Source organism: Rhinatrema bivittatum, chromosome 3 (assembly GCF_901001135.1).
Source record: "Rhinatrema bivittatum chromosome 3, aRhiBiv1.1, whole genome shotgun sequence".
NCBI lineage: Eukaryota > Metazoa > Chordata > Amphibia > Gymnophiona > Rhinatrematidae > Rhinatrema > Rhinatrema bivittatum.
The window spans coordinates 214,728,076-214,753,489 of record NC_042617.1 but is presented as its reverse complement, the minus strand read 5'-3'; the positions used below and the strand labels follow the sequence as shown (position 1 = coordinate 214,753,489).

At 45.7% G+C, this 25,414-nt stretch overlaps 1 protein-coding gene and 1 long non-coding RNA gene across 3 annotated transcripts in view; one reads left to right on the top strand and one right to left on the bottom strand.

The window, feature by feature from the left end:
- Positions 1-25,414, top strand: part of LOC115087243 (unhealthy ribosome biogenesis protein 2 homolog) — a 253,889-nt gene that overhangs the window by 215,968 nt on the left and 12,507 nt on the right. For both annotated transcript variants that reach the window (XM_029594182.1, XM_029594180.1), the window contains one exon: positions 3,252-3,391. In XM_029594182.1, coding sequence (XP_029450042.1) covers positions 3,252-3,391 — 140 coding nt within the window. The remainder of the gene's footprint in view (positions 1-3,251; positions 3,392-25,414) is intronic.
- On the bottom strand, positions 5,236-25,391 carry LOC115087245. Its single transcript, XR_003855470.1, has 3 exons — positions 25,333-25,391; positions 5,795-5,856; positions 5,236-5,366 (listed from the first exon to the last, which is right to left on the bottom strand). It is a non-coding gene; the product is annotated as an uncharacterized LOC115087245 (long non-coding RNA).

The following is a 25,414-nucleotide window of genomic DNA, read 5'->3' as shown; positions in this document are numbered from 1 at the left end:
TTGGACATGGCTCTACGTAGGCCCGTACATCCTCTTTCATAGAAGGCCACCAATAATACCTCTGCAGGGTGGTCAGTGTTCGGGATTGCCTCAGATGGCCTGCAAGCAGAGAGTTATGGGCCCTCTTGAGAATTTTCTTCCTGAGCATCTGTGGAACTATGGTCTTCCTGGCTGGGACAGTATGGGTAGCTGAGAGCATCACTTTAATAGGGTCAATGATATGATGTGGTGCGTCCGGGACGTCTTCCGTGGAGAAGGAACGTGAGAGAGCGTCCGCACGGGTGTTCTTATCTCCGGGATGATACTTCAGATGAAAATCAAAATGAGTGAAAAACAGTGACCAGCGGGCCTGTCTGTAGTTCAAGCGCTGCGCATGATGCAAATATTCTAAATTTTTGTGGTCGGTATAGACCATTATCTGATGTTGGGCCACCTCGAGCCATAGGCGCCATTCCTCAAGCGCCAATTTGATGGCTAATAGCTCTTTGTCTCCTATCCCGTAATTTCGCTCGGCAGGAGAGAAGCGCCAAGAGAAGAAGGAGCAGGGATGTGATGTGTTGGTGTCGCTATGCTGACTAAGGACAGCTCCAACTCCGACATCTGAGGCATCCACCTCGACAATGAAAAGCCGTCGGGGATCCGGGTGGCGATGGCATGGCTCTTGGAGGAAGGCCTTCTTTAGTTCCTGGAAGCCATTTACGGCTTCTGGAGACCACTGAGAGGATTTGGCTCCCTTCCACATCATGGCTGCAAGAAGCACTGTCAAGGTCAAATAGTGTTGGATGAATGAGCGATAATAGTTAGTGAACCCGAGGAATCGTCATAGTGCCTTGAAACCAGTAGGTTGGGGCCAATCCTGAATACTTCTGGTCTTTTGCAGATCCATACGGAACCCCTGGCTGGATACCACGTAGCCCAAAAAAGGAACAGACTCTTGGTGAAATGAGCATTTCTCTAATTTGGCATACAGACAGTTCTCGCAGAGTCTCTGTAGCACCTTGGCGATGTCTACTTGTGACTCTGGAGATCCTGGGAAAAGGTTCCCGCCATGACGTGTACAAAGGAGGCTCTTGTGCGCATACGTGCGCCTTAGGTGATACCGGGTCCAAGATGGTGGTTGGCCATCCCGAGGACGACGGGGAGGTCGGCGTTTGCTGGCGGAAGCCACTACTCTTCCAAGGATTGCCGGTGCAGTATCATCCGCAATATATAGTTGCGATAGAGAAGGTACAGAGAAGGGAAACCAAAATGATAATGGGGATGGAACACCTCCCCTATGAGGAAAGGCTGAAAAGGTTAGGGCTGCAGCTTGGAGAAGAGATGGCTAAGGGGGATATGATAGAGGTCTTTAAAATCATGAGAGGTCTTGAACGAGTAGATGTGAATCGGTTATTTACACTTTCGGATAATAGAAGGACTAGGGGGCACTCCACGAAGTTAGCAAGTAGCACATTTAAGACTAATTGGAGAAAATTTCTTTTCACTCTACACACAGTTAAGCTCTGGAATTTGTTGCCAGAGGATGTGGTTAGTGCAGTTATTGTAGCTGGGTTTAAAAAGGTTTTGGATAAGTTCTTGGAGGAGAAGTCCATTAACTGCTATTAATCAAGTTGTCTTAGGGAATGGCCTCTACTATTACTGGCATCAGTAGCATGGGATCTTCTTAGTGTTGGGTACTTGCTAGGTTCTTGTGGCCTGGTTTGGCCTCTATTGAAAACAGAATGCTGGACTTGATGAACCCTTGGTCTGACCCAGCATGGCGATTTCTTATGTTCTTATTCATACTGGGGTAGATTTTCAGACGAGCGCGAACAGCCTACTTTTGTTTGCGCTCCAGGCGCAAACAAAAGTACGCTGGATTTTAGTAGAGTCGCGCGTATCGGCTAAAATCCTGGATCGGCGCGCGCAAGGCTATCGATTTCGTATAGCCTGCGCGCGCCGAGCCGCGCAGCCTACCCCCGTTCCCTCCTAGGCCGCTCCGAAATCGGAGCGGCCTAGAAGGGAACTTTCCTTTGCCCTCCCCTCACCTTCCCCTCCCTTCCCCTACCTAACCCACCCGCCCGGCCCTGTCTAAACCCCCATCCTACCTTTGTCGGGGGATTTACGCCTCCCAGAGGGAGGCGTAAATCCCCGCGCGCCAGCGGGCCTCTTGCGCGCCGGGCCGCGACCTGGGGGGCGGGTATGGAGGGCGCGGCCACGCCCCCGGGCCATAGCCACGCCCCCGTACCCGCCCCCAAAACGCTGCCGACACGCCCCCGCAACGCCGCACGCTCCGGCCCCGCCCCCGACACGCCTCCCGACACGCCCACTCCGAAAACCCCGGGACTTACGCGAGTCCCGGGGTTCTGCGCGCGCCGGTGAGCCTATGTAAAATAGGCTCACCGGCGCGCAGGGCCCTGCTCGCGTAAATCCGCCCGGTTTTGGGCGGATTTACGCGAGCAGGGCTCTGAAAATCCGCCCCACTCTGAAGGCATAATCTACCCAACTACTCTACTGGTTTTCTTTCACCTACATTCGTTTTTGGTGGACTAACAATATTCCCTTTCTACTTGCCAAAATAGGGCCAGATTTAAGGATTGAGCAAAGTCCCACATTATTTGTTCATTTTGAACAGCAATTTTATTTTTTTCTTTACACAAGATTTTTCCCAACTGCAATGACTTTGGCAAAACTTGTGCTATCGCAAACTTGCACAGTAAAACGTTTGAGTAGTTTCTGCTGGGGAAAAGGGTTGGGGCTTTGTTGAGGGGGAAGGTTTTTTCTGTAGGTTGTTCTTTTGCAGTGTGGTAGAAATTGCACAAGTTTTTCCACAAATGCAAACTCCAGTGTACATGCTATTTTGGATTTTTTAAAATTTATTTGGCAACTTTTTATGCCTAATCATTAAATTGAGCCCTAAGTGTATAATTCAAATTATGCATATCCATACAGAAGTGGATAAAGTATCACTTATTTAAGGCAGCACTAACAATTGCACATTTGCATCAGAAATGCAGTTTTAAATATGTGCGGTTATCAGATTGAAATAGTTATCTGGTATATGAAAAGATGCTCAAGCCATCTTAATCCTTCAAGATTAGGAAGATTATGATTGCGTTCATTGCTGAATATGATTGATCATGTAAATTATAATATTTCACTAAAAACAGTCTATCTTACAAATCTTTAACAGTGATTCTAGCTGACTGTACATCTTGATGTGCTTTGAGCCAAGGTCTGATTTTACTGTTTTCTAAATGTATTACATACAGGGACTACATCTGAATTGGAAGTGACATTGAAATGCGCACAGTTAGTGGAAAGAATGTATACTCACATTGCCACGAAAACTGAAGAATTCACTGTGTTTTCCCCTTTTATAGTGGCCTACTATGTGAATGCATTACAGAAGGTAATTTTGCAGCACTTCATTTTGGACCAATTTCCTGAGACGGAACTAATAGGAAAGAACTAATGCTCATATGAAAAGCAGATGAGATTGCTACTGCATATCCACAGCTAGTCCTATGATATGGAAAGGAGATATAAATAGATGGAAATAATCTGCAAAGTGTTGAAAAGAGCTAGGGTTAAGGCGTAGAAGGAAGCAGCACTTGGAATGTAGAGATGACATGAACCTTGAATGGAGTATGATCAATTCACATAAATAGATAGTTCACAGATTCAACCTGAATATACAGTGCCTTCTAAAAGTCTTCACACTCTTGTACATTTTTCACATTCTGCTGTCTCAAAAATACAAATCAAAATGCAGGAACTTGTTTCACTGGTCTACACAGCCTACTCCATTTTCATTGTGAAAGGTCAAATTAAAAAATATTCTGAAAGTAATTAAGGGGTAGATTTTCAAACCTGCGCACGTCCATGTACATGCGCTTCCCAGCCGCGCGCACATGGATGTGCGGATTTTATAACATACTCGTGCTGGCGCGTGCATGTTATAAAATCAGTGGGCCGCATTCACATGTGCGCCGGATTTTATAATCCACGCGCGTATGTGTGGGCGGTGCGTGCAGGGGGGGGGGGGCTTTCACAATTTCCATACGCCAACGCATTCCGGCCTTTCCCAGTTCCCTCCCAGTCGCTGCAATTAAGGAGTGGACTGGGAGGGAACTTCCCTACTCCCCTACCTAAATTCCCTCCCTCTTCCCCTTTTCTCCCACCCCATAAACCCTAACTTTTTGGGGGGTTTTCTCCTTTGTTTTACAACTTACTTCGGCTCCCGAGCTGAAGTAAGTTGCGCCGGCCTGCGATCAATGGCATTGTCCTGGCCCGCCCACCGCTTCGAAGAGGCCTAGCACTTATGCACATACTAGGGTTTACGCGCATGGCCCTTTGAAAATTCATCCAGCATGCGCAAGGCCCAGCCATGCGCGTAAACCTCAGGATCTACTTGTTAGAATACTGTAAAAAAAAAACAAAAAACAATCTTGATTGCGTAAGTCTTCACACATATTGACATGGTGAAATCCCCTTTTACAGTAGTAACAGTTATGAGTAGTTTAGGATAAGTATCTACAAACTGCATAACGAGATGGTGTGATTTTTGCCAGTTCTCCTTAGCAGAAGAACTCAAGCTCTTTCAAGTTGATTTTAGATTATCTGTAAATTGTAGTCTAAGGTTTGGCAGATTTTCTATTTGAATTCAAGTTTGGGCTTTGACTAGGTCACTCATGCACTTTCACTTCTCATTGCTCAGCCATTCTTTTGTTGCTTTTGCTTTGTGCTTAGGATCATAGCCCTGCTTAAAAGTGAATCCTCTCCCCAGTCCCAGGTTTATAACAGACTAGAACAGGTATTCTTCCTAGATCTGCTTGTACTTTGCAGCAGAGAGGACTGGAGGGCCTGTGAAGATTGAGGGAAAGGTGAGTGGTGCAAAGCATCCCCACAACACAATGCTGCCAACACCATGTTTTACTATAGGGATAGTATTAGCAGAGTAATGTGCTGTTTTTGTTTTACAACACACATATCATGAAGCACTGGATCCATAAAGTTCCACTTTGGTTTCATAAGACCACAAAATGTCTCCCACATGCATGCAATGTCCCATAAGTGTTTCTTTGCAAACGCTGTGTGGCATTTCATATATCTTTCCTTTAGCACTGGCTTCCTTTTTGGCTCCCTCCCATACAACAAATAATAATCATAGGCAATAATCCAGCCATCAAAGATGAATAGCCAATGAGAGGAGGAGGAACATAAAAAATTCAACAATGTCCATAAAGTTCAAGAAAAAAAGTTTTATTGTTTATAGGCAAGCAACAGAGTTCAAATTGTTAGCATCAAGCCAAATTGTTTATATCAGTGAATTAATGGTCTCCCTACATGGGCCGTGTTTTGAAAAGACTGCGTCGGGAGGGAACCTGACAAAATAATAAAAATTGGAATCAAAAAAAGCAGTTTCAAACAAGGACATATACATCCGAGAATACGCAAAAGCATACGAACAGGATACTATAAGGTGTGTAATATTATCCATAGTAAAATATGTTTGTGCTTGATATAATGTGTTTCTAAACATTATGTAGCAGTATTTTTAAAAGGTAATTAATTCTTATAAAATTTGGTTTCTAAATACACCCATAAGTTTGAAGGACTATAAAATGTTATACATAATACCTAATTATGCAAAAAATATTTTTTATTTTTAACAAACTCACCCATGAGCGATAAGGCACTGAATCTGAAATATCATACAAAGTTGTTGACCTCACAAAAATGAACTATTAGGAGGTTAAATAATCAGAGAAATAGATCACAAAATAAAAATGAAAAATTGAAAACAACTTACCCCCAAAAGAGCAAAGAAAAGTTCAAAAGGGTTTTTTCTTTAAACAGGGTAATTGCTTGATACTAGAGAGAGAGAGAGAGAATGTCATTAAGAATAATCTTTTAAAGCAATAGTTAGACCTACAAATGATGATACTGTAATGTAAAAGTTATACCAAGGGCACAACAACAACAACAGAGAGGATGTTTATCAGAATTAAAAGTTTTTATTCTTATGCGCATAAGGAAGTCAGTTCTCAAAGTTGCAGTGTCCAACTTAATCAGGTATCCAATTGACTTCACTTAAATACACTTTTGCCCAGGATGTTATTACAAACAGTTCTCTGATTTAAGATTACAAGGTGAAAACATTTGCTAACATTAACATTTTTAGCTGGCCTTGAAATTCTGACCCAACCTTGAAGACGTATTTTTTACAGCTCTTCCTGTGCTATAAAAAGGTACATTTGTTATCTTAAAGTAAGACAGTTTCCAGAACCCAGCAATACCTCCTGGGGCTCTCTCTCTGGTACTTTTCCATTGAAAAGATGCCTCTCATAAATGTTATCTCAATACCAAAAATATGATAGCATGAAATCTCAGATGATGCCGATCGCGTTTTTATAAAATAAACGAGAGAATCAGGCAAGTAAAAATTTATGGCATGGGCTATCATCAGCGCAGAGATGCCAATCAGAAGAATAATATAGAAAAAGAAACATAGAAATGACGGCAGAAGAAGACCAAACGGCCCATCCAGTCTGCCCAGCAAGCTTCACACATTTTTTTCTCATACTTATCTGTTTCTCTTAGCTCTTTGGTTCTATTTCCCTTCCACCCCCACCATTAATGTAGAGAGCAGTGATGGAGCTGCATCCAAGTGAAATATCAAGCTTATTAGTTAGGGGTAGTAAGGGAAGTAACCGCCGCAATAAGCAAGCTACACCCATGCTTATTTGTTTTACCCAGACTATGTTATTCAGCCCTTATTGGTTGTTTTTCTTCTCCCCTGCCGTTGAAGCAGGGAGCTATGCTGGATATGCGTGAAGTATCAGTTTTTCTTCTCCCCTGCCGTTGAAGCAGAGAGCTATGCTGGATATGCGTGAAGTATCAGTTTTTCTTCTCCCCTGCCGTTGAAGCAGAGAGCTATGCTGGATATGCGTGAAGTATCAGTTTTTCTTCTCCCCTGCCGTTGAAGCAGAGAGCTATGCTGGATATGCATTGAAAGTGAAGTATCAGGCTTATTTGGTTTGGGGTAGTAACCGCTGTAACAAGCCAGCTACTCCCCGCTTTGTGAGTGCGAATCCTTTTTTCTTCTCCCCTGCCGTTGAAGCAGGGAGCTATGCTGGATATGCGTGAAGTATCAGTTTTTCTTCTCCCCTGCCGTTGAAGCAGGGAGCTATGCTGGATATGCGTGAAGTATCAGTTTTTCTTCTCCCCTGCCGTTGAAGCAGAGAGCTGAGTTAGGTGGCAAGTTATAATATATATATATATAATCATGCTCTCATGCTTATAATAATTATATATATATATAATATATATATATATATAATCATGCTCTCATGCTTATAATCATGTTACCTAGCTTATATTATTCTTGTACAATAATTTCCCTTCATGTTTCCCCCCTCTTCCCACTCCCCAGTTCTTTAATCAGTTTCAATGTAAAGCCCTGTTGGCCAGTTTTTGTTACATGGAAACCGATGTGATGTTTGCATAACGAACGTCGGTATACAAAAATTTTAAATAAAATAAATAAAATAAAAATAAGTTTGGAATAAGCATAAGTGATATGAAATGCATAATCTGCATGCTTTAAAGAAACATATAGAAGTGTACCATATTTCGAAAAACAAATCAGATCATATTAATGAAATCTAAGGTAAAAAAAACTCGGGGATAGAGAGCAGATTATCGTCGGCGCAAATTCACTGGTCAGAAGAGTAGTGTGAGAGCACTGGTAGAGTGTATCAAACATTATAAAAACTTGGTAGAGTGTATCAAACATTATAAAAAAGAAAAAGGCATAGGACAACAATGGGTTAATGGCTTGATGCAGACAATTTGAACTCTGTTGCTTGCCTATACACAATACAACTTTGTTTTCTTGAACTTTATGGACATTGTAGAACTTTTAATGTCATTTCTCCTCTCATTGGCTATTCATCTTTGATTGTTGGACTATCGCCTATGAATATTATTTGCTCATTGCTTGAACAGCTATTTTGAATGGCATCTGAACTACAACAGGATACCTTCAGCTTTGAGGACATATTGACAGCTTTACTTACTGAAACCCCCTTATTTGATGCTCCCTCAACTGATTTTAGACCTCTTGGATTTACCATTTATAGAAGAGAGCTATGAGAGCACAACTCCATGCTGCTATACTTAGGGGTTGATTTTAAAAGCAGCGTGCGTGCATCCATGTGTGCGCAGTTCCTGGTGCGCGCACATGGATGTGCTGATTTTATAACATGCGCATGCCAACACAAGCATGTTATAAAATCCAGTGGCTGCACACGCATGTGCAGGCAGCCCGTGACTCGCACGTGGCGATGTGATTGGCCTTTTTCCCAGTTCCCTCCCAGACCGCTCCAATTTTTCTCATCCTTGAATTGCTGAAGATGAAAAAGAACGAGTCTTTCCATAGTTGCTAGTAGTGGATCTGCCGAATCTGGTGGGAGCCATTTCGACTTCCAATAAATATAAACACGTTTCGAAAGAGTCATAGCGTGGAGAAGGGACAAAAGACAAACCCTTCCCAAGAACAGTATATTTCCTAGCGTGTAGCCAGATGGACTCAGGACCAATGGGTATTGTGCTCTCCTAATAGCAGATGGGAGACAGAGTCAGATTTCAAAGCTGACATCATCCTACATATATCCGTGCAGCATGCTTAGCTCTTCAGTATTTCTCCATCTCCCATAGAAGATGCGGTCACTATTCAAAAGAGAATAGTATAACATTTACAAGAAAGAAGAAAGAAAATTTGCATAACGGTCCCTCCCCCAGTCGAGACTTTCCTGAGGTCGATTCGATATCCCTCAGAGGTGAACCTTAGTCCGCCGGCCGATTCCCATCATGGGCGTAGCCCCCAGGATGGCTTAAAGGCAGCAGGTGCAGATTCCAGCACGGCGGTGAAGGTATTTCCCTCTCCCCCCGCAGCTGGAGACCGCCCGGCATGTGACCAGTAAGCACCAAGACCAGTTAAGGTAGAAACCTTTACTTCTAAGTCTCCGGTCTCCAAGGCTCGAACAGCCGTACCAACCTTCCGCTGACTAGATTTAAATCGGGTTGAGCAGCCTCCCTCTGGCTAGGCCCCGATCTGGTGCGAGGGTCCACACACGTGAAGACCCTCCAGGGGGGGTTGCCATCTTGTCGCCGGGGTCGTCTGCACTATTTTCACCCCCCCCTCACCATCGGTACACGCGGAGCAGGCCAGAAGCCCGAGGCCCTAACTTGAGCGCGTCTATAGGGATACACACTTAACTGCACGCACATCTGAGTTGTGCGCACAGCGGCACGCACAACTGCGCGCATAACTGTGCCACATGCACAAAGCACGCCGCCTGCACACACAACTTGTGCGCACGTACTGCTCATAACTTCTGTACTCTCGACACGCACAAGTAAGAGCATCCGCGCGCATTACTCTTACACGGATGAGTTTTTAAGCCCTACATGCGCACAAACAATGGCACCACCATCCAAGAAGGCCAAGAAACCCTTCCTTTGCCCAGCCTGCCACTTGAGAGCTGCGCAGCCTGAATTAGATTCCCTCCTGTGCCAGCAGTGCGAACAGAACCAGGGAGAACAAAATCAAGACCTCCCACAGCCAAGAGAGGGTTCCGGAGCCACTGATGATGGCACCTCGGATCTAACTATGTTCAACTCGGCACCCCCACAGGAAAGTTCCTCCGGGGCTTCCACTACAATCTCACCTGGTATTAACATGGACCCAGGAACCTTCTCCTGAGTGGAATTTTTCATAGTGCTGCAAACCTTTGTCCAGGCGCAACCAGCCCATGATCCTAGAATTCCTACAGGATGGCATGCAGAAGGGGTTGTCTCTCAACTCCCTCAAGGTTCAAGTCGCAGCACTGGCCTGTTTCAGGTCCAAAGTGGACGGCATCAGACTATCAACTCATCCTAATGTGTCTCGCTTCCTGAAAGGAGTCAAACAACTCTGGCCACCAGTAAAGTGGCCGGTGCCTCTATGGAACCTCAACCTAGTACTAGACTTCCTAGCAGGGGAGTCCTTCAGACCAGCAAGCGGTCTATCTCTACGCCTATTGACCTTAAAGACAGCATTCTTTATAGAAATATGCTCAGCTCGTCGCATCTCCGAGCTACAAGCATTATCCTGTCGATAACCGTTCCTCAGGTTCACCCCAGGCACCATTCAGCTGCGTACGGTACCATCCTTCCTTCCGAAAGTGGTTTCCCAGTTCCATATGAACCAGACCATATCCTTACCATCACCAGGTGAACACAAAGATTCGGAAGACTCATGCCTCCTTCGCCACTTGAATGTTGTAATCGGAACTTTCATTTTGCTTTCTTTTGCCTAGTTTCCTGCCTCTCTCTCCAGGCTCCGATCCCGGAAGTCCCACGGTTCTCCGCCTCCCTCACGGACATCGACGCTGAAGTAGGAGCATCGACGGCCCAATGAGGGTTGAAAGAGTACTGCGGTAGACTGGAGGCGCCACGCGCCTAAGGAGCGCGACCAAGGGGCATGCCCCTTGGTTTTGCCACTTAGTTTTTCCACTTAGTTTCCCCTTAAACTTCCTAAACACACTGCGAATTACCCCTGATTTTATTCCTCTAAATTAAACTATGGACTATGCTAAATAATAACATGGATTCCAAACACATCCCTTCCATCATCTCCCTGAATAGACAAAAACAAAAAATAGTTAAAAAAAAACTTCCAAAGCCACGTAGACATCTAATCTCTATCCCCTTAATTCCCAAAAATAAATTACTTAGTCTTTCACTTATTTCTCTACTCTTGGTAAATGCACAATCCCTAGTCAAAAAAATGCCTATCCTTAACGACGTTCTCACAGATAAAAACTCTGATATATGTGCAGTCACCGAAACCTGGTTTAAAAAATCTATGTTCTTTTAAATCAATTACCTAAAAATAAATATGACATCACATCTATTCCTAGACTCAACAGAAGAGCGGTTGGTATAATGATACTATCAAAAAAGGAACTCCTCCTAAAAATACAGCAAATAAATTCTCCACCCAAATTCGAAATAGCTCTTTTAAATTCCAAGAGGCTACAAATTTGTTTAATCTATGCACCCCCAAGCTTACTAGAACTTAATGTCTCTCCATTAATTGAGTTTTTTGTTACTAACCTAAAAACTGAAATTCCTACCATCATACTCGGTGACTTTAATTTACATGTCGATAAAGACCCATTATCCCACAACTGTGATGCATTCTTAAACTCAGTGTCAGCATTAGGTTTTCATCAAATAGTAAATCAATCAACCCACAAAGCAGGACACACACTAGACTTAGGGGTAAATTTTATAAGAAGCGCGCAAGCGTACTTTTGTTTACACAACCCTGCGCAAACAAGAGTACGCTGGATTTTAATAGATATGCAACATAGGCTCGGCACACGCAGAGGGAGCTTAGGGCAGGTTTTCGGGGGGTACGTGCGTATCTTATGCGTGTACCCCTTTGAAAATCTGCCCCATAATATTAATCAACTCTTATCTCAACACCACTCTGTCCTACTACTTCCCCAAGCCCATGGTCTGATCATAAATTAATTACTTGTAATATAAATATCCAATACAAAACTGTAACACCCCCAGCAACCAAGACCAGAATTGAATACAGGAAACCTTGTCAACTAGACACCCTAAATGATCATCTCTCAAAAGCTCTGAATCACATAGACACATGTATTGAATTTATGTATATTGCTTAGTCTCTTTTTGCCCTTTCCATGAACAGGTAAGACTTCTGAAAAGGTAATAGTCTTCGCCATGTGACTCATCTACTTTGCCAGAGACTGGAAGTCTCTATTCTACTTGGTTGCTGTTTCTAACAAGGTTATTGGTTCCCAGATGAATAATATCAACTTCATAGTCCTTGCCTTCTTCTTTGATTGCATTGACTATTTGAATAGCATTTATACCAGCCGAAGATCCCGGAAAGCTTTTGACTATAGTGTTCCCCTCGACAAGAGTTCCCAAATTAGTGCTTCTGATGATTGAGTCTCCCAGCACAGTGAGCTTGGACTGATGGTTATAGTTTATATTCTGGAATGTTTGTGTGCACTGGGTTTTTTCCTTCCTTTCAAATGCCTCCTCGGTCTCCATTACTTTAGCTTCTTCATTATGTAGTACAGAGAAGGCATTATGTATTTGTGTCACTTGAGAGGGCATGAGTCTCCTCATCACAGGTCTTACTCTACCAGAGCCCACAGTAATCCATTTGATCCTGGGTTGCTGTTTGCTACTTGTAAGTGTGTGTGTGTGTGTGTGGGGGCTGGACATGTGGGCTTCATATTTGTGAAGGATGTGTGTCTTCAGGTCACGTGTCTTGTCCTACCTATGCCCACTGTAAACCATTTTTTCATGGGCTTTTGAGTTCTCCTAGATAATGGTAAAGCTGTTCCTGAATTATACTGTAGAGTGGGTGTGGATTCCTTGTTAGTTTCTGATATTTTCTTTAATGCAGCTAATTCAGCTTTAAGATGAGTCAATTCCTCTTTCATGGAAGATAGTTCTGAACAAATGGGGCAAGCCCTAAGTTTCCAGATGGTTTGCCTTAAAATAAAGGCTCCACAATTGTTACATTCCATAGTCCTCATTTTGTTCAATTAATTTGATAGAGAACCTAAAAAATTTCTAAATGATCTTGTTTCCAATTCTTTATCCAGGTGGACTATATTAGAAGAACAAGCCTAGGGGTGGGTGGGTAGTGGGGCAGGGTAGGAGGGAAATTAAATAGTGGACGCTTTGTTATGAAAGTGGACCCTTGTTTCGAGGTAGTAGCTACCGTCGAAGGGCAAGGCCTTTTGGACCGTAGAGACTTGCTAGAAGACTTCACCCTGGAAGCACGTGACCCGCCCAGGAGGAGCCCATAGGGGTCCGGCCGCTGGGACTTAGGCGACTCCTCTGAAGACTGTAAGAGGTCTGGATGCAGGCGCCTCCTGCAGGTCGTGGGTTCCAGATGGCTGGTGCCTCCAGCAGGTCGTGACAGTCTGAGAATGGAGTCGAGGAAGAGTCCAAAGCCAGTCCAGAAATCAATATACCAGCGGGGTCCGAATCCAGTCCAGGGTCGAAGCAGGAGAAGGGTCCAAAGCCGTACCGGGGTCGAGAAAGGAGAAGGGTCTGAAGCCGTACCGGGGTCGAGACAGGAGAAGGGTCCGAAGCCGTACCGGGGTCGAGACAGGAGAAGGGTCCGAAGCCGTACCGGGATCAAGCCAGAGAGGAGTCCAGAGCCGTACCAGGATCAAGCCAGGAGAAGACACGTTCACCAGTCCAGAAGTCAGCAGCCAAGAATCAATCCACGGAGCAGGGGAGAAGAGCGGAACGAAGAAGCAAGAACCAGGAGCCAGGAACACACTCAAGGCAGGAACCTTAAAACCAAGGCAAGGACTGAATGCTCAGCCCTTGCCTTAAGTACAGGAAGCCGGAGGATGAGCTTCAGGGGGAGCCATGACACTTCCTGTCATGGCTCCTTTAAGAGTTTCCTACAGCGGCGCACGTTTGCCTAAGAGGCAGAGGGGGAGGAGCCAGATTGCCACAGAGCCACGCTGCCGACTCAGCGATGGCAGTGGCCACGGGAGAGAGAGAGGAAGGGCTGCCTGCCCCGGCAGGCACCTTCAAACCAATCCGGCAATCCGGGTGAGTTAATTTTGCTGTGCCTGGTCTTGCCTCAGTCGCGGCCGGCGGCCATGACACCCGGACCCGGTCCCGGTCGTGGCCTGCCGCGGCCAACGCCGCTAACAGTACCCCTCCTTTAGGCCTCCCCCTAGAAGATTTGGGTTTACCAGGGTGCTTGGAATGAAAGTCTTTGAGCAATGATTTGTCCAATATATTCTTTACCGGTTCCCAAGCGTTCTCCTCCGGGCCAAATCCCTCCCAAGCCAGGAGGTACTCCCAAATGGTGCCTCGTCTCCGGACATCCAACACCTCACGTACTTGATAAACAGTCTCATCCATAGCCTGATGGTGCACCGGCTCTGGCGGTTTCCGACTAGGCCACCTGAGGATCAATGGCTTTAGAAGAGACACATGAAAAGAATTGTGAATGTGCAATGAAGCAGGTAACCGAAGTTGATAGGTTACTGGACCTAATTGTCTCAATACCGGAAACGGACCAATATACCGAGGAGCCAGTCTCATGGAAGGAACCCTCAGATGGATATGCCGGATGCTGAGCCACACCTCCCCGGGATGGAACTGAGGAGCCTGGCGTCGATGCGGATCAATGAATTTCTTCGCGGAGCGGGCTGCTTTCTGTAGCATCTTTTGTGTATGGGCCCAAAGTTGTTTCAGTTGACTAGCAGTCAACTGAACTGCTGGCGAAGGCACAGGCAAGGGTACAAGCAAGGGCGGACGGGGTTGACGACCAAAGACAATCTGAAAGGGGGATGCTCCCGTAGAGGTCCCAGCATGTGAATTATGCGAAAATTCCGCCCAGGAGAGAAGTGATGCCCAGTCATCTTGGTGAGAATTAACGTAAAAACGTAGGAACTGTTTTAGTGTTCGATTAGTGCGCTCAGCCTGACCATTAGCCTGAGGATGGAAGGCCGTAGTGAAATCCAATGAAATCTGGAACTTCTTGCAGAGGTTGAGCCAATATCGAGCCGTGAACTGCGTACCCCGGTCCGAGGTGATGTGTTGAGGCAGGCCATGTAGACGGAAGATTTGCAGCATGAATAACTGAGCTAGTCGTGGGGCAGACGGGAGGGAGGGGAGTGGAATAAAATGAGCCATTTTAGAAAAGCGATCCACCACTACTCATATCACCGTATTGCCATCAGACGGAGGAAGCTCCACTACAAAATCTGTGGAGATGTGTGTCCATGGTCTAGTGGGAATGGGCAATGGTTGTAACAGGCCCCAAGGTTTCCCGGTGAGGACATTATGTTGTGTGCAGACTGAACAGGAATCTTCATAAGCTCGTATATCTTTATGCATCACTGGCTACCAATAATACTGCTGTAAAAGCGCCTGTGTTCGCAGTCGTCCGGGGTGTCCTGCCAATCTGGAATCATGACCCCAAGCCAAAACTTTATTGCGCAGCCGCTTAGGCACCACCGTCTTCCCAGGTGGTACCATGAAGGTAGCGGACAGGATGATACGGGCCAGATCAATGATGTATTGTTCTGGCTTCTCAATATCTTCTGTGGAGAATGAACGGGATAAGGCGTCAGCCTTAATGTTCTTGTCGGCAGGGCGATACCGTAGTTCAAAATCGAAACAAGTGAAAAAGAGGGCCCAACGGGCTTGACGTGGGTTTAACCGCTGAGCTTGTTGTAAATAAGTTAAATTTTTGTGGTCAGTAAAGATGGTTATGCGATATTGGGCTCCCTCCAACCACTGTCGCCATTCTTCTAGTGCCATCTTGATATCAAGAAGCTCCTTATCTCCAATGGAATAGTTACGTTCTGCCGCTGAAAATTTCTTGGAGAAATATGAACAAGGATGCGCTGCTCCAGATGTGGTCGTCTGACTCAGGACAGCACCCACTCCCTCAGCTGATGCATCAACTTCAATGAAAAATGGGCGCTTGGGGTCGGGATGCCGCAGACAGGGTTGTCGAAGAAAGGAGTCTTTAAGGGCTTGAAATGCTTCCTCGGCCTCCACAGGCCATGCCTTGATGTTAGCTCCTTTTCGAGTCAGAGCAGTCAGAGGTGCGGCAAGTTTAGAAAAATTCTGGATAAAACTGCGATAATAATTCGCGAAACCTAGAAAACGCTGAAGCGCATGCAGTCCATTAGGCTGAGGACATTCTTTAATGCATTTCAGCTTAGCAGGGTCCATTTGAAATCCTTGTTTAGATATAATGTAACCCAAGAAAGGTAAAGACTCTTTTTCAAAAATACATTTTTCAAGCTTAGCATACAGTCTGTTCTCTCTAAGCCGCTGTAATACCTGAATGACGTGTAGTCTATGTGCTTGCAAATCGGTCGAGAAGATAAGAATGTCATCCAAGTAGACCACAACACAGATGTAAAGCAGGTCTCGGAATATTTCGTTAACAAAGTTTTGGAATACTGCAGGGGCATTAGTAACGGCATAATCAAGTATTCATAATGTCCGTCTCTAGTGTTAAATGCCGTTTTCCATTCATCACCGTCGCAAATTCTGATATGATTGTAGGCCCCTCAGAGGTCTAATTTGGAAAATATCTGGGCCCCCTGTAAACGATCAAAAAGTTCAGCGATCAAAGGCAATGGATTGCGATCTTTGATGGTGATAGCATTGAGTCCGCGGAAATCAATACATGGTCTCAGAGTTCCATCTTTTTTTCCCCACAAAGAAGAAGCCAGCTCCGGCCGGCGAGGTAGAGCGTCGAATGAACCCCTTTTGTAGATTTTCCTGAATATAGCTGGTCATAGCCTGAGTCTCTGCAGCGGATAATGCGTAGACCTTCCCTCAGGGAGGAGAGGCCCCTGGAACTAAGTTAATGGCACAGTCGAACTTCCGATGCGGAGGCAAGATATCCGCAGCCTTTTTAGAAAAGACATCCACAAATTGGCTATACGGTGCGGGTAGGCCTTCGAGTCGTGCGATGCAGACATAGCTGTCAGTAGGTATGGATCCTTGAAGACAAGTCTCCTGACAAGCAGCTCCCCATTGCAGAAGTTTCAGGGTCGTCCAATCAAACTGAGGATTATGACGTTGCAACCAGGGAATACCCAATACCACGGGGTGTATAGCTCTCTGGATAACATAAAACGAAATTTGTTCACAATGTTTGGGGCCGATGTGACACTCCAGCGGAACAGTCTGATGGGTTATCCTCCCTGGTAGAGGATCTCCATGAATAGAGGATATGATCAATGGTGTGGGGCAAAGTTGCAGGGGAATATGGAGTTTCTCCACGATATCTTGAAGGATGAAACTCCCACCTGCACCAGAGTCTACTAAGGCCATGGTGGAGAATTGGAGGTCCTTTAGTGCCAAAGAGATCCGAAGAGTGAGTGGGGGAGCTGGAGAGGTACTGCCTAGAGTTACTCCCCCGCCGGAGCCTAGGCTTTGAAGTTTCCCGGACGGATCGGGCAACGGGCTATGAGGTGACCCAATCCTCCACAGTACATACAGAGCCCTGCCCGACGGCATCTTTTTCGTTCCTCGGGGGAAAGAGGACCACGTCCCAGTTGCATAGGTTCTTCTGTATTTCCTCCGGAAGATGATGTAGGTTGTGAGACAGTTGGTACTGGACGAGGAGAGTTCCAAGAGCAGGTTCTTCTGGAGTTAGCTCCTTCACGGGCTCTTTCTTGCAGACGACGGTCTATCCGGTTTACTAAGTCGATGATAGCGTCTAAGGACCTTGGTAGTTCACGAGCCGCCATCTCGTCCTTGATCTTCGACGACAGACCCTCCAGATATATGGAACGCAAGCAGTTCTCCTCCCAGTGAGGTTCCGAAGCCAGTGTTCTGAACTCGATAGTGTAGTCTGCGAGGGCTCGGTTTCCTTGTCGCAGTTGTAACAGTTTAGAACCGGCTACTACCTGCTTCCCAGGATTGTCGAAGACTGCGATGAAAAGTTCCAAGAACTTTTGAAGATTTTGCAGGATGGGGTCTGATCGTCGCCAATAGGGATAAGCCCATGCCAGGGCCTTCCCCTCCAAGAGTGACAAAATGTAAGTAGTCTTGGTGAGATCATCTGGAAATGAAGAGGCTTGGAGTTGAACATGCATGTTGCACTGATCAATGAATCCTTGACACAACTGAGGATCCTCTGCATAGCGTGGAGGTATAGGTAACGGAATTGTAGTTTGGCCGGTGCTTGATGCCAACGCTGGTACGGCAACAGAGGCAGCCTGAGCAGCTGCCATGGAGTCCATACATGCATTAAGTCGTTCTAGAGATGAAGCCATGGATTCCAGAATCCGTTGTTGTTCCATGACCTTCTGAGCCAGTCCTGGAATGGCTTGACGAGCCGAGGCCTCTGCGGGGTCCATGGCCTTGATATTCTGTTATGAAAGTGGACCCTTGTTTCGAGGTAGTAGCTACCGTCGAAGGGCGAGGCCTTTTGGGCCGTAGAGACATGCTAGAAGACTTCACCCTGGAAGCACGCGACCCCCCCAGGAGGAGCCCATAGGGGTCCGGCCGCTGGGACTTAGGCGACTCCTCTGAAGACTGTAAGAGGTCTGGATGCAGGCACCTCCTGCAGGTCGTGGGGTCCAGATGGCTGGCGCCTCCAGCAGGTCATGACAGTCTGAGAATGGAGTCGAGGAACAGTCCAAAGCCAGTCCAGAAATCAATATACCAGCGGGGTCCGAATCCAGTCCAGGGTCGAAGCAGGAGAAGGGTCCAAAGCCGTACCGGGGTCGAGGCAGGAGAAGGGTCCAAAGCCATACCGGGGTCGAGACAGGAGAAGGGTCCGAAGCCGTACCGGGATCAAGCCAGAGAGGAGTCCAGAGCCGTACCAGGATCAAGCCAGGAGAAGACACATCCACCAGTCCAGAAGTCAGCAGCCAAGAATCAATCCACGGAGCAGGGGAGAAGAGCGGAACGAAGAAGCAAGAACCAGGAGCCAGGAACACACTCAAGGCAGGAACCTTAATACCAAGGCAAGGACTGAATGCTCAGCCCTTGCCTTAAGTACAGGAAGCCGGAGGAGGAGCTTCAGGGGGAGCCATGACACTTCCTGTCATGGCTCCTTTAAGAGTTTCCTACAGCCGCGCGCGCGGCCCTAAGAGGCAGAGGGGGAAGAGCCGGATCGCCGCGGAGCCACGCTGCCGACTCAGCGATGGCAGCGGCTACCGGAGAGAGAGAGGAAGGGCTGCCTGCCCCAGCAGGCACCTTCAAACCAACCCGGCGATCCGGGTGAGTTAATTTTGCTGTGCCTGGTCTTGCCTCAGTCGTGGCCGACCGCGGCCGGCAGCCATGACACCCGGTCCCGGTCGCCGCTAACACGCTTTGTTTCAAATTACTTTCAAAAGCACCCCAATTTCTAGTAGAACCAGTATTTTGAGTTCTTCAACTCAATAACAGACTTGGAAATTATAATAACTGGCTTATCTGCTGCTGAGCTCTTTTAAAAAGCCTCTAGTCAGTCTTGCATCCAGGACAACATGTGCTTAGGAATCCTATATATATAGTTTTTTTTCTTTTTATATAGCTTTATTCAACCTCCCTCACCTACAGCTTATAGTACAACACAAACTTGTAAACTAATGAAAACAGCAAACTTGCCAGCAATAACAATCCTTCCAACCTTACAATGAGAAGAGCAAGGAAACAGAAGTTAGAAGAAAGACTGGAGGATTACCATGCTCTCAGTAATCTGACAATTTTCCAATCTGAGAACCATGGCCAGGAAGTTCCTCATATTATTGGGTCACATGATAGCAGGCATCCACGTAGTTCCACTGACCTGTCTTCACATCCATCACCTTCCGTGGGGTCTCAGATGTTAATGGTATCAACTCACACAACCTTTCTTTCCAGTGGTGAGGATCACGTAACCAATGGCAAGGGAGTTACCATGATGGTTACGATCCCATGTGCTCCTGGATGGAACTCGCCTTCGACTGTGTTCCCATCATCTTATCCTTACAACAGATGCTTCTACCAGGGTTTGGGTGCTCATGCGAGATCCTTCCATACTCAAGGAACTTGTTGCCCTCACAAAAGTCTCTTTCAAATCAGTCTTCTGGAGCTGAGAACAATATGACATGCCTTCATCATGTTCACACACCTCCTCCCAGGGAGGAGCATTTTAATTCAGAGAATCAAGTCAACATGTTCTATATCAACAAAAAGGGGGAACAGTATCATGGTCTCTCTGCCGAGAAGCATTGAAGATATAGAACTAGGCAGAAAGCCAATTGATGAACCTTCAGGCTACCTACTGTTATGGTTATTGATGTTTGGGTGGATCCTGGGACACTGTGGCAGCTGACCACGCCCACGGGGGGCAGTCCCGTGAGGGACCATTGTGTCAGGCTAGACTCTGGACACACAAACACAGATTGAATCTTTATTTAAACAGTTTTGAAAACCACCAGAGGTGGCAGTAGTGAGTAGTAGATATTGAGCCCAGCGGGGTGAGTATCCCACAGGACGCTGGAACAGCTGATCCTCTGCTTGGCTGTGCTGTAGTGGAAAGAGACTGAGAGTTATGAGTACATAGTGAGAAACATACAGAGTCCCAGGTAGAATAGGAGAAGCTCCGAGACAGGGAGAGCAGGCCCTCGAGGAGCGAGTACCTGGTTCCAGGGAAGCAGTACTGTGGGATAGATGGTAGTTGTACTCACAGATGGAAACTGTTAGTGAGGTCTTCCAAGTAGAAAGGGTTGTAAATGCAGGCAGCGACTCAGGGCACATGGGCCCTCGAGGAGCGAGTACCGGTTTCCTGATAGCACCTGAAAGAAGCAGAAGAGGCCCCCGAGGAGTGGGTACCCCATTAGTAATAAGATTTCCAGATAAACGCTGGAGTGGCAGAGTAGCTTCGGTACGGAAAGCGAATCCCATCCGTAGAGTTCTGGGAAGGAAGTCCAAAAAGAGTCCGTTGCTAACTCGATTAGCTAGCAAACGTTGTAGGCTTAAATTTCCGAGCAGAGTGTCGTTATCTCAGGGGGATGCCCCTGAGGTTCATGCCAATGAGGAAATAAAGATCAGGGCGGCGTGCGCGCGCACGCCCTATGGTACCTTGGAGGAGCATGGCGAGAAGCAGCACCAAAGCCGGTCCGGGGACGCCGGAGAGGTCAGCAGACAGACGCCGCGGCAGCCAGTAGTCCGAGGTGAGCGGGAGGAGCCGCAAGAAGACTAAATAGGCGGGGGCGAAGTCGCAGACCGGTCGCAACACCTACCTACTGGTCATCTCCAACATTCTAGCAGATCACCTCAGCAGAGTCTTTCAACCTTTAACTGTTTGACTTCTGAGCTCTACTGACAATGGAGCTGTTAGGTTTCAGCTCCCTAGGTGGGAGGAGTTAGCAATCTGTTATGAGTCACCGTGCGGAGTTGCAATCTGTTAGGAACTGGCTCCTGTGGAAGGAGTAATTTAGCAAACTGATATGCTCCGTAGGCGGAACTAGCAGTCTTGTTATGATGTAGACTGCGGAGTTGGCAATCTGTAACAGCGGAGTGCTATTGAGGTACTCAGCTGGAAAGGAATGTAAATAGGTGAATCCTTGGGCCAGTGGCAGATGACAGAGCCCCCAGGAGGATATCCTGAGAGGGACCACTGGCTAGGCTTGGTATGGAGACAGACACAGATAGTTCTTTTATTAGACAGGTTAGTAGAACCACCAGAGGTGGCAGTAGTGAGCTGATATGCCCAGCAGGGCTGAAGTCCCTCAGATACTGGAATTGCGATCCCAGGGTTGCTGATCTGTAAAAAGACTATAGTTAGTGAGTAGACAGGGTATGCTGTATACATAGCCAGTAATAGATGACAATCTCACATAGGTTCCTAAAGAGGCTCAGTAGCTGGAAAGAGTTAGACCCTCGAGGAGCGAGTACCTGGTTCCAGGGAAAGCTCTGAGAGAGCGGTGGTAACTCACGAATGTCTGTATCTGCGATAGCTTCCAGGCAGTAGATAATCTTCAGAGTATTCAGGAACATGGGCCCTTGAGGAGCGAGTACCGGTTCCTATCTGCAATCTGAAATAGTAACTCACCAATGTCTGTATCTGCGATAGCTTCCAGAGAATAGAGAATCTTCAAAGTGTTTAGGAACATGGGCCCTCGAGGAGCGAATACCGGTTCCTATCTGAAATAAAGAAAAGAGAGCGAGGCCCCCGAGGAGCGGAAACTTCTGGTAAGTCCGAGGAGGCAGAATAGCTTGGAACGAATCCCAGCATTGAAGTGAAGACTATCTCCTTGCTAACTTGATCAGTTAGCGAAAGTGAAGACCTTTTATGTTGGAAGAGGATGACGTCAATATAGGGGGACGCCCCTGAGGTTCGCGCCCTTGCTGGTACATACTTCGGAGCGCGCACGCTCGCCCTATGTCATCAGGAACATGGCGGATCCGCAGAATCGAGCCGGTCCGGGTACGCCAGAGAGAAGCAGCATAGAGACGCCACGGCAGCAAGCCGTCCATCATGCCTGGAGGGAGTCGCCACAAAGGTAGAGAGGGTGGAGCGAGGGCGAAGTGCAGCCACGAACGCAACAGGAGCTGTTTCCATCACAGCAAAACACAAGCGGCCAAACTAACCCAAGATGCTTTCCTACTTGAATGTGGCCAAAGCCTCATGTATGCCTTTCATCTGATATTCCTCATCACCAGAACAGTGCCGAAAGTCCTTTAATCCTCATTGCACCAGCATGGCCCAAACAGATTTGGTATGTATATCTCGTCAAACTTGCCAGCTATCTTCTCATAGCTTTGGGGTCAGACCCTGCCTTTCTAACTCAGGAAAACAGGACACTGTTTCATGCCTGTCTCCATCTCCCAAGTTTGGATATTGAGCACGCAGTGATAGTAGGAATACAGTAAATATTGGAAATCAAAGATATATTAGTTTTGTCTAGGAAACCTTCAACCAGAAAAAGCTATGCCTTCAAATAGAGAAGGTTCTCCATCTCTTGCCAACAGCATGATTGCAGTCTTTTTTTCATGTGAGCTTCCATAGCTCTTACAATACTTGCTTTACCTCTAACTGAGGCCTTACTACTTCCTCAATGAGAGTTCATCTGAGTGTCATCTCAGCATACCATTCACCCACACAACAAACCCTTGATACAGAAATCTCCTGATCCATGGGATCTCAATGTGGTTTTCTCTCAACTGATAAAGCCTCCTTTTGAGCTTTTCGAGTCTGCTTCATTGAAGGTCCTGACTTGGAAAGTAATTTTCCTCATTGCAGTCACCTCTGCGGGAAGAGTTAGTGAACTACAAGCTCTTGTCCACTGCCCTCCATATCTACAGTTCTGTCACAATAGAGTGGTTCTTGAAACCCACTCAAAATTGCCATTACAATCAACCCATTGTACTACCTATTTTCTTCCCAAGGCCCCATGCACACAAGAGAGTAAAAACTGTCCATACTCAATCTCATTGTCAAACCAATCAGCTCTGTCTCCTATGACCCTAAAAGCTTGGGGATACCAGTAGCTACGCAAACTTTATCCAACTGATTATCTGTGTGCATACATCACTGCTACATCTTGGCAGAATTGCAACTTACATATTCTGTTAAAGTTCATCAGGTACAAAGTCATGGCTTCCTCTGTTACTCGTCTGCAAGAAGTACCATTGAAGACATTTGCAAAACTGCGACCTGGTCTTCAGTCCACACATTCCTATCCCACTACTGCCTTGATATACTTTCAAGGACAGACAGCAAATTTGGGCACACAGCTCTGCAGAATCTCTTCTCACTATAGTCTACTCTCCATGATGGAGTCCGGCTTGCTTATTAAGTATCTCTCCACTGCAATCCTTAGCTTAGAACTTCCCACATGTAATGGCTAATTCAGCCTGCTTATCAATGGAAAAAGTAAGTTTGCTTACTCTCAATGGTGTTTTCCCTAGACTTCAGGATGTATTAGCTATGGAATACCCTTCCACCTCTCTAGAGAGTTGATTACATAGATAGATTAATCTCATACTAACTGTAGAGTCAACACCCACGTGGGAACTTCTACACATGCTCAGTAAAGCTGAAAGTTCTATAAGCTTAAAGAGACAAGTCCATTCATTATTGCTGGATGACACCACTCACATATAATGGCTAATTCATTCTACTATCTATGGAAAACATTGTCTACTATAAGCAAATTTGCTTTATGTGGAAAAAAATTCAAAGTAAGTCTTCTGAGGTTAAAATATAATTTACAACTTGTATATTATATTTATATGCACAGCTGTGGTATTAACAAGAAAACCCTGCAAAAAAGAAACTTGGAACCTGTATTGTATTAGACCGGTTGTAACACACGTTGGGTATTGTCTTGACCTCAGAAAGCAATGAGTAAACAGAAAATTACAATATAGTAAACCTCCCATACCAAATCAGCACTAACTGTTAGCACTCAAACAGTAACATCCTACCTATGAAAAGTCAGTACTGCAAATATTGCATCAGTCTCTAAGACACCAATACACCTTCTATAAGGAAAACAGAACAAACCAAGCTGCTATAGATCTGTACACAGAAATTACACACTGGCAGAATACCTCACCTTGGTAACTTGCAGAACACAGACAGAACCTCACCAAATACAGAACAGAGAGAGCATAAATTATAAATAGAAGCATGCAGACAAAAACTGATCTGGAACCCGCAACAAGCCAAACTCTGTATGCCGTGCAGCAAAGAAAAACATATACCACTATTCCTTATAAAACATAAAATAATATAAAAAATATAAAACATCGATCATAATAGCAAACCATACTTATTAAAATAATAAATATATTAAAATAGCTAATCAATAGAAAAATATCCAATGATTGAAAACTCATATATACATTTTAAAAAATTTCCCAATAACATATTTCAAACTAGTAGACATATTAAATAAACCCAATAATTTAAACTAATAATTTAAAAAATAGTCCCATGCTCTCCATACCGGGAAACGTTTGATGTCCAGTCACCCTGAGATTATCAGGTATTAATTGGGGATGGGTGAGGTGTAAGCACAATCTTTCTTCTCTCACTCTCTCTCATATACACGTAATTTCCGGCACACACAGGCACATACTTACGAATTTGCTTTTTGTACCAGCTGTTGACATACAGCTTCTCCCCAACAGGTAGATAATCATAGATGTGATACTGTGCAAAAGACTAGATAAGCCCCCATCTATCTGCTGGACTTCTTTTGCATTTTAATTTTGTTGAATTGCTCAATTTGTTTTAAACTATTTAAGAGTGGAAAGGCATAATCAAATTTAAAAACCTTTAAATTTAGATGTGTGTTATGTTAGTTTGTCAGTGACCTACAATAAGACTAAAATGAGTCACTTATTAAAATCAGGGAGGCCTACATTGAAGAAAATGTGAAACGGATTACTTATCTGGCTAAATTTAGCCATATAAGTTATCCTGGTTAATCAGCAGGAAAAACTCTCCACTGAATATTCCTGATTGAAGTTATCTGTTTATCTTTAGCCAGATAACTTTAAATCTAACTGAATATATTAAGTTTAACGTTATTTGGCCTTATATGGCCGGATAACTTTAGAATTAACAGGCTATGGGCCTCATTTTCTAAAGTATCGCAGGCCTGCAATACTTTAGAAGATGAGGGACGGGGGGAGGGCCTGCGCTAGCTGGCAGCGATCGCACCGTCGCGGTGCGATCGCTGCCGGTTTCGCACCCAATAGCGCCACCATAGGAGATGTAGCTATTGGGAGCGAAAGCTGCCGTGAAAAGACACTTACCTTTTTGCTGTCTGCGGCGTCGGCACAGAGTCGGCCCCGGTGACGCCCCGGCTCCTCCTCTTCTGGGGCCGACTCCGCCCCG